Source organism: Cottoperca gobio, chromosome 9 (assembly GCF_900634415.1).
Source record: "Cottoperca gobio chromosome 9, fCotGob3.1, whole genome shotgun sequence".
Taxonomy (NCBI): domain Eukaryota; kingdom Metazoa; phylum Chordata; class Actinopteri; order Perciformes; family Bovichtidae; genus Cottoperca; species Cottoperca gobio.
Window position 1 is genome coordinate 8,065,497 of NC_041363.1, and position 14,212 is coordinate 8,079,708.

The following is a 14,212-nucleotide window of genomic DNA, read 5'->3' on the forward strand; positions in this document are numbered from 1 at the left end:
TATGCAAATAACCCTTCATTCATTATCCATACAAAGACTCACACATCATCCATTGATGGATGTTTTTTTAGCCTATGCTTATTTATTAATTTTCTAAAAAGATGCTTTGTGTGCAGCTTTAGGGATTACACATGAAATGACACTCAAAAGCTAACTAACTTTTTCAACCTTCAGTAAATAACAGCAAATAAAAAGAACTCTGAAGATTCTTGGACAGAAAAGCAGATTTTCAGAGAGATTCTTTTAAATCTTTGGCAGCAGGAAGTGGCATCTCTACTAACCCAAGGAGAACTGTCACAATGTCCTTTGTTAATGAGCAAAGCATGAACAGGTTATTGTTATGCAGGAAATGACCTGCCATCGCTGTGAGAAACGAGAGTCTGGCTCCACACCGTGCCCAGGGCTAAATACAGGCTTCCTCCTCCATTAAGACACCACTGTCGTGACATATAGTCCCGGATTACAAGTATATGACTCTGGTTGATGTCCCAGAAGAGAAGTTTTCTAAGCAGTTCTGTTACTGTTACCCATTTGCCCTCTTAAATGTAAGAACAGTCTCCCAGTAGGCCGTTCTTTCAAGCAGCAGTCGATATTAAGGGGCTCTGCTGAAACGCAATGGCACAACACAGTCGTATAGTACAACTCTTAAAATAATGTCACCATAAGCCACCACCATCACTAGGTCACCCTGGGGGTAAAGCGATAAGAAAATGGATTCTAAGTGTTTTCTGTGTAATGGTTGAATTATTACCAGAGGGGAGCTAGGAGGCTGAAGTTCTAACTCTGCATGTGTGCTTCATGCTTCTGTGAGCAAGTTTGGAAATGAACCCTATTCTCTTGTACAAGGATAAGTGTTGACTTTCTAAATATCTATTATCTCATGCTCAAAGATGCCCCTAATGTGTTCTGTTGTCATTTGGTGGGAGGGTTGAGGAGCAGTCATTCACAAACACCCAGATAGTTTACTCTTTTTTTTCCTGTTTAGTCTGTCACTTTAATATATTTCAGCCAGAAGCTTCTCACAATAGTATCATGTTTTTATTACTGCCGGATTTTGGTTTAACCTTTCACAACTGGCTATTTTCACCCAGAGCCTGGAGTGGAAAGTTATGGGTCATGTCTGGCTTTTGAGTACATCGTTGGTGACGAGCCACACTTGGTGCTGAAAAGACGTGGAACTTCTTTAAGCTGCCAGATGAACAACTTTAGTCTTTTGACGTTTGCCACATTGCCACACTGAACTTGCTACGCGTTTCCTTTTTATGAGTTGGATACTGTGCCCTAAACACTGCAGATTCAGGAGCAAGATGTTGACCTACAAAGCCAAAATGTATTCCCCATTAGAACAGAAAGTGCTGGTTGAAAGGTCACAGATTCAGTTCATTAGTTCAACACTAAACCTGCTGTTAGTTTTCTTTTATATCTGGCACATTGAAAGAATGATATACCAGCATTGTGTGTGTGTGTGTGTGTGTGTGTGTGTGTGTGTGTGTGTGGATCTTTTATGAGTTTTGTTGTACAGCACGGTACCTGTTCAGGCGAGTCAATAGAAGCGAGGCTGTTTGACTAAGTCGTTTTTATGGCTTCATAACATGTCCCAGAGCTGAACTAATGCGCATGCAGCATATCAAGATAAAGTACTCCTAAACCTCTTGTGCCCTTTCTCTCAGACTGTAAACGACAGATGATTGTGTCTGGCTGGAGTCCATCGGTGTAAAATATCCTATTGAATATTTATCCTCATCACAGAAGTGTGATGCATCACCCTTCTTAGGTAATGATGAAGGATCCCGTTTCCTACCTCTGATGTTGATAACCCTACACATTCACACACACACACACACACACACACACACACACACACACACATGAAGGAACAGGCAGCAAAACACACACGCATGCACTCTTTGTGTTTGCAATCACATGCAAACAGCCCCCCTGGAGATGATGGGAAAATGCAACGTTTCCATCAGTATTTGCAACGTTGGACTCTGATGAAAAAGAAATGAGTATTGATTGATATTTGAATGGATTCAGTCCGAAGGGTTTTCTGCGAAATGCTGAAGGCTTGTATCCAAATACACAAAGCACTTCTCATTGTAGTTCTCCAGGGATTATTCAATGTAAATGTAAAGTGCTCTGATAGTTGACTCTCACTGGATCGGTGCCACATGCAGCTGTAATGGAGCTCCTTTCTTTCCTGTATTTGCATTGTGCTGCTGCTCTGTTATTTATTCACACAGAACTTGCTCGTGTTTCTTTGCATAAAATTATCGTTAAAAATCTAAGTTGTGTTTGTGCTCAGAGACCTTAAATAAACTCTTGTAATCTTGCTTTTTTTTTTGTGTGTATATCCTGTAAGTCACCGCAGAATTCTTTCATTGCAAAGAAAATGCGATGAAGTGTCGGCCAAATATGCACAATTTACCCAGTCTGTTGTTCTGTAAGGTCCCCCTCAGCCAGAATGTTTATTTCCCTCCGACACAGGAGAGGGATTACAATGAGGTTGTGGTAGCAATTGTTTATTTCTTTCAGCTTCAAGGAATCACACAGTGAAACACAGAGCAGGTGCGGTCGGGTGAATCTTAGCTGCCTTTTTTATTCCTTCCTCTCGTCTCCTCTTCAACTTCTGCCACTGTAAAATGTGTGTATAGTGTGTGCTCAGTCAAGATTACCGCCCTTCTGACCCACTCCCATGAGTTTGGATATGCAACCCTAAACTTAAACTGCTCGTTTTTTTTTTTAGCAAAGACTCCATTGATCCTCTCGTGTGTACCGTCCCTCACTCAAAGAGCTTGCACTCTCTGCAAAGCCATTTCCAATCCCATAATGTTTGTGTATGTGCTTCACTTGTGTGTCGGTGACAAATATAAAATACAGAAGATTTCATACATGTGCAGCAGAGAAGAAAACAACACGTGCTTTTTCTTAATCGCTGTGTGTTATGATGTGACCCGGCTCGACATTGTGTTGCTCTGTGTGTCTTTTTGTCTCTGTTCATTAGTTAGATTTATAGACGAAAGGGCTTAATGTTAGTAGTCAGACGCTCGCAACTCCACACACAGTTCAATTACAGTGACTTACATGGACTTTTGACCCCAGGTTAATCCTTTGCGAAGACACAGCTTTAACTTGTCCCTGAATGTTCACATCAGATTTCTCCAGGATCTATTTGTTGAGCTGGTGCACCTGTTACCTAACAGATTACATTTTGTTCTGTTTTTGTTTTTATTGTATATTTTCCTTTTTCCCCCAAAAAGGTACACTCCATTTCCCTCTGTTTTTCTGCGTGTTTGACAGCAGGTGCTGTGAAGCTTTTCAGTTCCATGGAGATTTGTTAACTCCAAGCTTTACACAGCACCACATTTCTCAGCCAGCTGCTGTGGTTTGTAATACTGCTGCGTGTAGTCTGAACGAACATCTACACATGCACATTTTCATATCCATAATCATAAGTAAATTCATTATTACGTAATGATAACTCCTAATGTGGTAATAATACTCTCCCGTAAGTGTCAGTGAGCTGATGCCTGAACTGCAAACATCTATCTTGATATTCCTCCAAGTAATATAATCTAAAATGATAGTTAAGCATGATGTTCATTATATAATATAGTCATTTGTGAGGCCCAAGATTGTCGCTATGGGTCAGCAGGGACTGCAGTGTAATTATACTCACTATTATTAACCTATAGCCTCAGTGCAGGGCTGTCTCTAAAGAATAGAAGAACAGTTGAATGCACATTGCTGTGCATATTCTGGGTTTATTTTATCATCCTTAGTTTTTCTTTCCAATAACGTGCAACCGTAACATTGCAATATATACAAAGTACCCGTTTCAGTCAACACCAACCTTTCTGTACCTGAAATATTTCCATACAACAGATGTTTCTCCTGTTTCTCTCTCATGTTCGATGCCGATGCTAAAACGATGCATTGTGCAGCCCAAATCCCTTTTAGTTATTAAAGGGATTTTCATCTGAGCCTCTTTTTGGAAGAAAAAAAAAACGGACCCATGGTCAGTTAATTTTTTTTATGGCAATCAGACTTTATTCCTGTAGGGAAACTATGTTATTAACAAGTACAGGAAATGCTTTGACAGCATAGTAAGTGTGCGTCTCGATGACAGAGTTAATGGGGAGTCTACTCCTGGGTCTTCTGCTATATTCCAAGCATCCTTACCCTGATTAGCTCAAAGATCGTTCTGCTCTTATGCTCCCCTCTAGTGGGAGTTGTTACCCTTAGCAGTCTGTTAGAATCCTCCCTGTGGCCCACGAGCATTTTTCTGCTTTTGTATAGTTATTCTTAGCCTCACTCAGAATAAGATAGCTGCGTAGACATGACAGAAACGCCCACGCATGGGTTGTCTAATGAAGAGGAGAGAGGAATGAGGGTCAGAGAATAAGATCAGTAAGAGATTGAGAAAGAAAGTTGGCTGTAGTGGATCTCAGAGCATAGCCCTGTTAATCATGTGGCTCGCTAATGGACCTCTATCTCCAAGGGGAACCACGACTTAAGCCAGTGGGGGATTCCTGTCCGAGGAAAGTACAGCAGTGACTTCAGGGTAACAGCGTGACAACGTGACATATAAAGCCACAGAGATGATTCACACAAACAATCAAAACACAACACTCCAAGAAGCCATTAGCTAAAGTTTAACATTCACTGTCTCTAAATGTTGATGGTTGTTGGAGTGTTGCTGGAGTTAGAGCAAGATCTATCCGCATTTTAATATGGAAATAGCTATATGAAGCTGATCGTCTTCAAAAATGTATTAAGATATTGACCATTTTCAAATGGCAGTCCAAAGTCTCCTGTGCTTGCTGATTGCCCATATAGGAAGTAAACGTTATTGTGTGTGGCTTATGTACTGTAAGTCTTCTCTCCTTTCCTCAGGTATTTTATTTTACAATGCTCTTTTCTTTTGCCTCTGTTCTTTTTTTTTTTAATGATCCCGCGGGAGTTAGTGGCACTGTACTGGTAAACCTGTATAACTTCTGTAACTTGATCTCTCTTCAGGGCATCAACATTGTGGGGCCCAGTAATGCAGAGCCCCCGCCTCGACCTCCTAGTCCAGCCATGTACCAGCTGGATATCGTCCTGAAGAAAGGGAACAACCTGGCCATCCGAGATCGGACAGGTAGGAACTCTGTTTATTCATCTTGTTACTTTAACAGCGTTGAGGTTTATGTAGGGAGATGGGGTGGACATTTAACTATTTAACCCTCCAAATGAAAGCTACCCTGTCCCGGTCTCTTTTCATCGACACACACAGTCCAGCAACCAGGATGCTACCATCTCCAAAGAACTGTCTTATGCTCAGTTTCATTGTTATTGTATTTTCTATTTGTCTGTTATCTTTAGGTGTCTTCTCCCATTTGTAGACTGGCCTCTTTTTGTCACTGTAATATTTCTATTGGCATTATTGTTCTTCCCACCTTTCATCGCTATTATTTTCTTTCTCACGCTTCGCAGCCTTTCTTCTCTCTTGTCTGGCTTTCCTTGCAGTGTTTTATTAAAATCGCACGACTCGTCCTCACAGCTCGTTGTCAATGTGTGAAGTGAGATGGCATTACTAGGAATGATGTGGCACGTTTCCTGTGCATCTATGCATGAAAAGAATTCAACGCTGGCTTAAGCTGGAACATTGTCACATTTGGAGCCCAGTAAAAGATACTAATATGATCTCCTGGTTACTTTTGTGAAATAAATCATACCCCAGTGTGATTGCCTGTGTGATCAAGGCTTTTAGTGCAAGTAAAAACTATACAGTACTGTCTGTCCACGGCTAATCTCGAATACTACCGGACGCATCAGCCTAATATGTGTGCACATTTATGACTGTATGCTAAAAGACCTCTCGTATTCTGTTCACAATTGTTTGAATTACACATTTTATTGACTGTTCACCGTCACTGCTGACTTCTCACTCAACATCGGCTTCAGGTGGAATCTTGTTTGTGCGATTAGGAATCATTCCTGTCCCGATTTGCACGCCAGTAGTCCAGTAGTATTACTGATCTATTTTCTATAGTATATGGCTTATACTCTTTATGGTTGCATTTTGTTTATGAATATTTTATCTAGTAACTTTAGGGAACCAAAGTTAGAGACCGAAAAGAAGGCAGAGTGGCACTTCAGAATGGTCGATAGGGGTCAGTGCATGTTCTTGTAGCGTTATCTTGAGTCGTCCAATTCATTACACTTACCTATTTCTCCTATTGTGGGAAGAAATATAGTTGATCTACTCTTTGAACCAGAATAAAAGATATCCTCTCATATGAATCCACTCTGGAGTGTTTGTGATTTTTAAGTGCAGGATATCTGACTAAAGCCCCTCTACTGATTTTAAGCTGGCAGTATTGTCTAGCCTAGTGGGAAGGCCAGCCAACTAAAACAAGCAAGACCCAGAGATTTTCTTCTAAACTCTCACACACAGTGGTTTGAATAGTGATGGCTGCAGGGGTCTCATTAACAGCTACAGCAGTCACCATGTGGGCAGATCCGAACACGCTGCCTTGCTCCCTCCCGCACATTCCGCCTGACTGCCTCTCCGCATGGATAATGAGCAGTGAGTCGCAGAGCTCACCTGTCCTGTCCTGAGCCTAGCAAGACAGCTCATTATAGAGCGAGGGAGGGACAGAGACACGGTCACATAACAGATAATTAAATAGTGGATTGGATTTAATACGTGCAATAATGTCTCGATAACAATCAGGGTTGTTTTGTCACAGTGTTCAGAGAGGACTTATTCTAATTATCAATATATACAGCAGTTTATGTCAAATCTTGACACGTTAAACTGTCGGGACCTTCACATGTTGCCGCTGTTTTACAGCAGACGAAGGATAAATCCCAGAAGACAGACGCAGGATTAGTGAGATTTTCCATTAATCAATCAGTCCTGGCTCCCTTGTCAGGTGTGTATGCTTGAGAAGAGCTTGGTTGTTGAATAAAAGTAGTTTTCTGGGAGAAGCAATTTAAGTCTGGTGCCTATTGATTCACCTAAATCCCTGACATGAATTATAAATGGTACGGCTTCCAGTGTTGTTGGCAAAACATTTGAGGAAACATCATTTTTCACAGTTTGCTTTATGGGATTTTAGTTATCTTTTAGATATTTAGTTAGTGAACCTGAACTGGAAAATAAAGTAACACCTCAACATGCAGACATGCATACTTATCACTTCATTATAATATTTCCCAAACCTGAAACCAGGTGGCTGATGGTTGAAATACAAGTCTGAATTATTAACGAATGCTGGGATTTACAACCAAACTTTAAGGGAGACTTGAAAGGACTTGACTTTACAAGGAGCTAACAGCAGCACACAGGTCGCAAACATCTGACACCGCTCGGATCCATGCATCACAGTCATGTCTACACCCAGAGACAAGGCTGACTAACCAGACACAATAGAGGGAGGAGGCCTCAGTTACAAGGAGCATCTGGATCCACATTAGCGTTTTGTCTTCCGCCAATGTCCCTTCGGGTAAGTTCCAAGTCATAGAAAGGAACCTTTTTGTACCTGAGCGAGAGAACAAGGGAAATGGATCAACTACAGTTCAAAATGCAACGGCTCTCGCAGCCAATTAAAGGATCTGTTGCTATAACATGTCCCCAGAAATGAAAGTCTTGATATCTGTAAAAGTGAATACAAATAATGTGCCTTTTTAAAGACGGACAGCGGAGAATCAGTAATGGCTCCAAAGTATTGGACATTTGAAATAGATTTGTGTCTGATCATTCTCTGGGCTGTTTTCCAGAGAAGCCCTCTTCACTTTATCATCTTAAAATAGGGCTGACGTTTCTTCATCTGTTCATGTATTATATTAATCAAAAAACCTTTCTGTTTTTGACTAAAGCCAGCCCATAATGCAGTATTGTAAAGAAAAATCACTTGCGCAGTTACGTCTTTGGCCAGGGGTTTGTTACATTGTTGGATAAACATGATGCTGCATTTATTTGGCCGTTTACTGAAAAGGAGGATATTACTGTTACTGCCTTGGTTTTATAAACAATTATAGCCCAATTTGAATCATTTGGAGATTTCCTCTTCAATTCGAGGGAAGAAGCATTTCACGTTTTCAGACTGTTATTACGATCAGTCTACAAAGGTTCAGTGTTGTCCCTCTCATACCTTTTAAATCCTTTAATTTCACTTTCTATAACCATAAAGCACCAGCCAAAAGTGCATATTGTACAGTAGCTCACCTGCAAGCACTGTACAATATGTCGTTATTGTCCTGTGACACAGTAAAAACTTCCAAATATTATTTAATCAAACATCACGCCTACATATTTTTCTTATTACGCAGTTTAAGCTTGAAGCACGCCAAATAATTAAACTACTGTGTATATATGAACTATAAGCCTCTCTATAAGTCGTGGTCCTCATGAAGCATTTTGAGGTCTTGCACCCTCTTGTGCTCATGCATTTCTGCTGAACATGCAAGTTCTGTCGGCTTAAGTCCGTGAGCATTCAGGGTTTAGGACAGAGGGTGGACATGTGAGTGGGGAACAGTGCAGACACTGACCTGCCATACTGAGAGATGATGGTATTACACTGTATTTCACTTTACTTGAGCTTTTACTGAGTGGGAGCACTGATGACAGTTATGACACATTGCTCTCACTTTCTACAACATAAGCAATATGTTTTGAAAATGTGTTTTAATGCTTTGTTTACTGTACATACACACATAGTGCTTGTATAGGTAATATATGCATCTATATCCAGGATCAGTTCATTCTCTGTTTGTCTTCATGTGTTGCTCAGAAATTGATAAGTGTAAGGAGATATCACTCGCTCACTTCTCTGGTGTTAAACAAACACGAGCCATTTCGGAGCTTTTTCAATACAACCACAGTAACTTGCTGGCATTGTCATCGGTCTCTCTTCAGCCTGCACAAACCATTTCACAGATTGTCGCCAGGAGAGCCAGCCAACACTTGACGTGGTTTAATATAATCACAAGAGGAAACAAATGAGCATTGGATACGGATGAATGAAGTTGTTTTAACAAGGTACAGCTTGTACAAGAGGAGTGTCTACCCCGATGATGTGGGTCCCAGTGTAATCCTGCCTCTGTTCATTCACACCTGCCTCTGATCATATTGTATTGAATTGAAGCTGCAGAGATGAGAGACATTAAAAGCAACAAATAAGAAGCAGCAGGTGTCAGAGCCACATGATGATGACCATGCTTTTCCTTTTCATATTTATTCTTCCAGCCAAGCTAATTCTACCTGTGAAATAACCTTGCTTTGAATTTTTACTTATACTTATCCTGTAAGGGAAAGACCCTGTAATGTCCCCAGGGCCCTAAGCCTGACTCCGCTGTCATATATGATGAGATACCAATGAGACGTTTTGCAGCGTTAAAGGGGACCTCAGATGAAAACAGCCTTCAGTCCATCCTCCTAGATCCCTTTTTAGTGAGGTACTACAACGTGAAGCGTACCTATAGCCCAAGACGTGACAGCCTCTCTTCCTATCTTGCAATATCTTCTGTGTGTCGGGCAGAGCGACGCCTGTTCGCTGCGATTGCCTGAATATAATCATATGCAAAAATCTCATCCAATCTTTGACCAAGAGACTGATGAAGATAGATAAACATGACCCTGGATGGTGTGTAGTGTGTGTTATGTTTTAATCATGTCTACATCATTTTGTATTTACTCATCTGTGTGGAGTATCTAGTATTGACACTTAATGTTTGATTGAGTTATCTAGCTTTTCAAAGTCACCATGTCATTTCTTTTTTTTTTTTAATACTTTTAAAGTTGACGCTTGAATATTTCCGTGTGTGGATATCCGTCCCTCACAGGCCTTGAAACCGGGGAGAGTGGACTCCTGCGCATTTTAAGCACCAGAATTATTCCTGCAGCTCGACTCTGGTTTGCATGTTATGAAGGATAATTATGCAACAGCTGCAAGTTCAAATACACCGACTCCATTCCACTCCATTTTAGTTTAATTTTACTTGAATGATTAATGTCAAAATGTTGCCTAATGGAAAGTGGTTCTTAGTGTCAACCTGCAGCTAATATTATGAATGTATCTCTCCCTTGAAGCTTTTCTTGTTTCTAACACTCATGTTATCCACCCATCTATCCCTGTCCGTATTGTTGTTTTAGCACATGAAATGCTCCATTTACACATTTTTACAGCTTACTAAATATTATGCATGGGCTCTAAATGATCAGCTTTTGGATCTGTATCAAATTGGCAGATGAATCTAAAAGATGACAATAGGTGTATAAGTGGCTGTTTTGGCCATTCAGACATCAAGACACTTTACACAATATTCCCACAACTGATGTGAAAGAAGCTCCTCACAATATATTTCTGCAGAAATATCATACAATTTTATGAACTGTTAAACCTAGTCGAAATGTAATTTGCCCGTAAAAATTGGTTGCACTAGCAGTATTGAGTTATGTGCAGCCATAGCCTGATTCCTAGTCCTTCCACATCCCAACTAGAAACTACTGTAATTTCATCCCTCGGAGACCAAGTAATGACTACTTAGACGGTTGCGTGTGCTGGCACATTTTGTGTTCATTATACAGTACATGTGTGCTGTGCTGTGTGTGTGCGTGTGCTGTGTGTGTGTGTATATTTAAATGTCTAATATTAGTGCGGAGGTTTACAGTGATCAGTTTGCAAAGTACGGCTAAGACCATTTGTGTCTACAGCGAGCCTAATTATCTCGTCCGTCGCACTTTCTTAAGATGTGAAAACAGTGAGAGAGCCAGAGCTTGACACCACAGTCGTCTCTTGTTTTATTTCAAGTCCCCTGCACTTTAATTGCAGAAAGCTCATGTTGGAGTTGCACATAATGAAGGTTCATTTGGGGTGAATGTCAGCGGAGGAGAGTGCAGTAAACTCCTCCCCAGCATAAAGCAGCAGGAGGCAGCGTTATGTGTTATTGTGTGTAATTGTAATGAGTCAGTTGTTCTGTCAGCATCCCACAGTGGCATTTCTTGAATTTGCAGCCTTTCCCAACCAATGCATCCTCTTGAGCAGATTGCATTCTGGGTAATGGGAAACCCCAGAGCTGCAAACATCCATCAATCCCGACACTGCACATAGGCCAGCAGCTCACAATGCAGCCACACGCAGTACTACATCTGAGCATGAGGCTGCTCTGGGTTTGCAGCTGGAGCATGACTGAGGGTTTTATGGGCAGCTTTACTGTGTTTTCCTTCTCCTGTTCTCAGATCTCATGACAAGCATCAGTGAACCTCCTTCATGCTGTGGTTCTTAATAACAGCCTTTTTGACAGGCAATGTGTTGGCTAACTCTGAATAGGTCCTCCTGCGCTCACTATCAGTGAAGCGATGAGTGCCAAGAGGAGGTCAAAGCTCAGAATGACTCCTTGATTTTAAGGTTAATACTTAGATTATTATGGTGCCACTTTTATCATCTTTGTGGAATTGAGTTTCTTCTTTTTAAATGTTGCTTCTTTTCAACAGTTTTTGTTTTTGTCTCAGTGTGTAGTTAAAAGGTTAATGTGGAATTGTTAGATCAGCCTAACTTCTTCTTCTCTATCACCCATCAGAAGCAGCTCCTTGCATTAAAAGATACTGCAAATGTATAATCTCCCATGCTGGGTTTAATGGTTTAATCCTAGAATTTAGACATTTTTCCTAAATACAGAATTCTAACAGTTTTATAATAGAGATTCTTCAGGACAGATTTGACATTGCAGGGAAATCACAGGTGCAACTACCAACCTTACAATGATTCATTTCTATTCAGAACATCCGATTCCAGTAATCCAGCATTCAGATTTACTGGAACATCTAAATGTACTTGGAAATATATTGTAATAGTCATAAAGTTATTAATCAAACCTGTGCTTTTGCTGTCATTGTGACATGTCATAACGAGTAAGTGTATGAGGTGTTGAATATTGCCCGCGGGTTTCTAAAAGCAAACTGACTTGCGGAGGTGTTTTGCTCTGCTCTGAAGGTTAATGATATATTTCATTAAAGTTTAATGATTTGTTTGATTTTTTTTGCAGAGGTGGTATTTGTTTCAGGAAAGGCACCAAACAGGGTTTCCTGAATAATTCACTGCAGGAAACCCTGTTATTTTATATATTTGTTACTGGCTAAAGTTAGCAAGTTCAGTTTAAATGAATATGTAGATGTTGTCTGATCAGCCAACAATCTCTGGAAAAAGGTTTCAACTGTAGTTTAGTACATTTGAAGGGAGCTGTCACAGATCCTGTCCACATTAGTTAAGTCATACTGTATATTCCATTTTTATTTCCTGTGGCAGTCGACTTCCCCGTAGAATCAACTTAAATATTTGAAAGCCGTGGTGGACTGAAACAACCCCGATTTCATGCTGACATTATACATTATTGATGGCTTTCTAATGCTATCAGCAGGCACTTTGTCATCCATATTCATTGTATTTTATGAATCAGTCTCAGCACCACAGTGGTTTATTCCAGTTCAAATCATAATTTCATCACCAATAAGAAACTATGCCCCTGCTTTTATCACCCAATACATTTGAAAACTTTTGAGTTGTGTGTTCTGAGAGATTTCTTATTACAGTCATTTTTTTAAGGAACAAGCGTACCACTTTGGGCATGTTTTACTGCAGTAGCCTACTCTAATATCCAAAGGAGTAAGTTAATCTTATTATTCATGGAGTATCATATTTATTTTTAGAAGATAATATTACACTGTCCTCTGTAGAAATGTAATTACCTGCTCATATATTATCAGTTAATAATTCAGGACAGTTTGTCTTCCCTGCGCTGACTCAGAAAGCTATTGATCATGAATGTGTAATGCGTATTTACAGATTAATGATGAAAATGCTGACGCAGAATAATGAATTGTTCCACATATCATTCTGAAGCCATATGGCAGGAAAGAGCTTTTTATTTTAGAGATGTGCGGCTAACCCACGGCACCGTATCGTCATTAACTACTTTCACCCTGCAGTCAATAACACGCACCTTTCATTAGCTTAGTAAAAGGCCATGACCATGATCAAAGAACGTTTGAACGTGACCTTATCCTATATGATGTCATTTTAACTGCTGCACAAAGCTTTTCTCCCCAGCAATCATATATCTGGCTGTCTGCCCTTTCTCCCTCTGTGTCAGACAGACAGGACTCATCCTTTTGTTGTTCCAGAATTCTTTTTTTACAAGCTGATGCCTGACAGTGCTGTCAAAGGTTCTGTCTGTCCATTGTTCTGCTGCCTCTCAGAACAATGTGTGTGTGTGTGTGTGTGTCTGTGTGTGTGTGTTCATGTGACTGAAAGTGCTAATGACCAAGTGCATCCATCCCTTGCCCCTGTGTGCCTTATGTATAAGTGTGAGGAAGGGTAGTGATTGTGTAATGAAAAGTGAGAGAGGAAGAGTAATGGTGCTTTTTGGAAGGACCGTGTGTGTGTGTGTGTGTGTGTGTGTGTGTGTGTGTGTGTGTGTGTGTGTGTGTGTGTGTGTGTGTGTGTGTGTGTGTGTGTGTGTGTGTGTGTGTGTGTGTGTGTGTGTGTGTGTGTGCATCTATTTGTATTAAATGCCTCTCACATATTAATGCACAGGCACAGAGTTATTCATCTCCTTTCATGACTTCTTCTTTTCATTTGTGAAATAAATCAATCCTCAGTTATTGCTCAGGGGTTTGTCTGGAGCATTTGGAAGCCTGCTTGCAGACCCTCGGGCGGCTGCTTACTCCCAGAGCTGCACCGGCGTTTAAATGAAAGCATTTGACTGTGATGAACTTTCCTGTATTTTCAGCCCGGCCCTATAATGACTATAACATCACAGCTTCAAATGCTACTGATACGTTTTGAAATGTTATCAAACCTATATTGACTTGTAGTTGACTTTGACTTTGACTGTGTATTATCATTAAAAGTTCATATTTGGACTTTAAATGAGGACATTTTCACATATAAAGTGAAACAAAATCCCAATGCATTGATTGATATATTGCTGTTGTTACATCCACCTTTACAGTTGTTGTTATTGACACTGCATTCTCTGTCATTAAGAAGCGTGTGAAGGGTGCAGGTCGTTTAACAATGTTCATCACGCTTAATGTCTTTACATTCATGTTACCTGCTCTGTCACTTACATTTTCTCAGCAAACCAAAAACAACAAGCTGAAACCGCCTCATAATTGGGAAATTAGTAGATGTTCCATCATATTTTTTTTCATTCATTTGTTTCA

General features: G+C 40.4%; 1 protein-coding gene across 1 annotated transcript in view; it reads left to right on the forward strand.

Annotated features, from left to right (window-relative positions):
• mctp1a (multiple C2 domains, transmembrane 1a) overlaps positions 1–14,212 on the forward strand; it is a 123,505-nt gene that overhangs the window by 34,657 nt on the left and 74,636 nt on the right. The window contains 1 exon segment of the mRNA XM_029439876.1: positions 5,020–5,140. Coding sequence (XP_029295736.1) covers positions 5,020–5,140 — 121 coding nt within the window.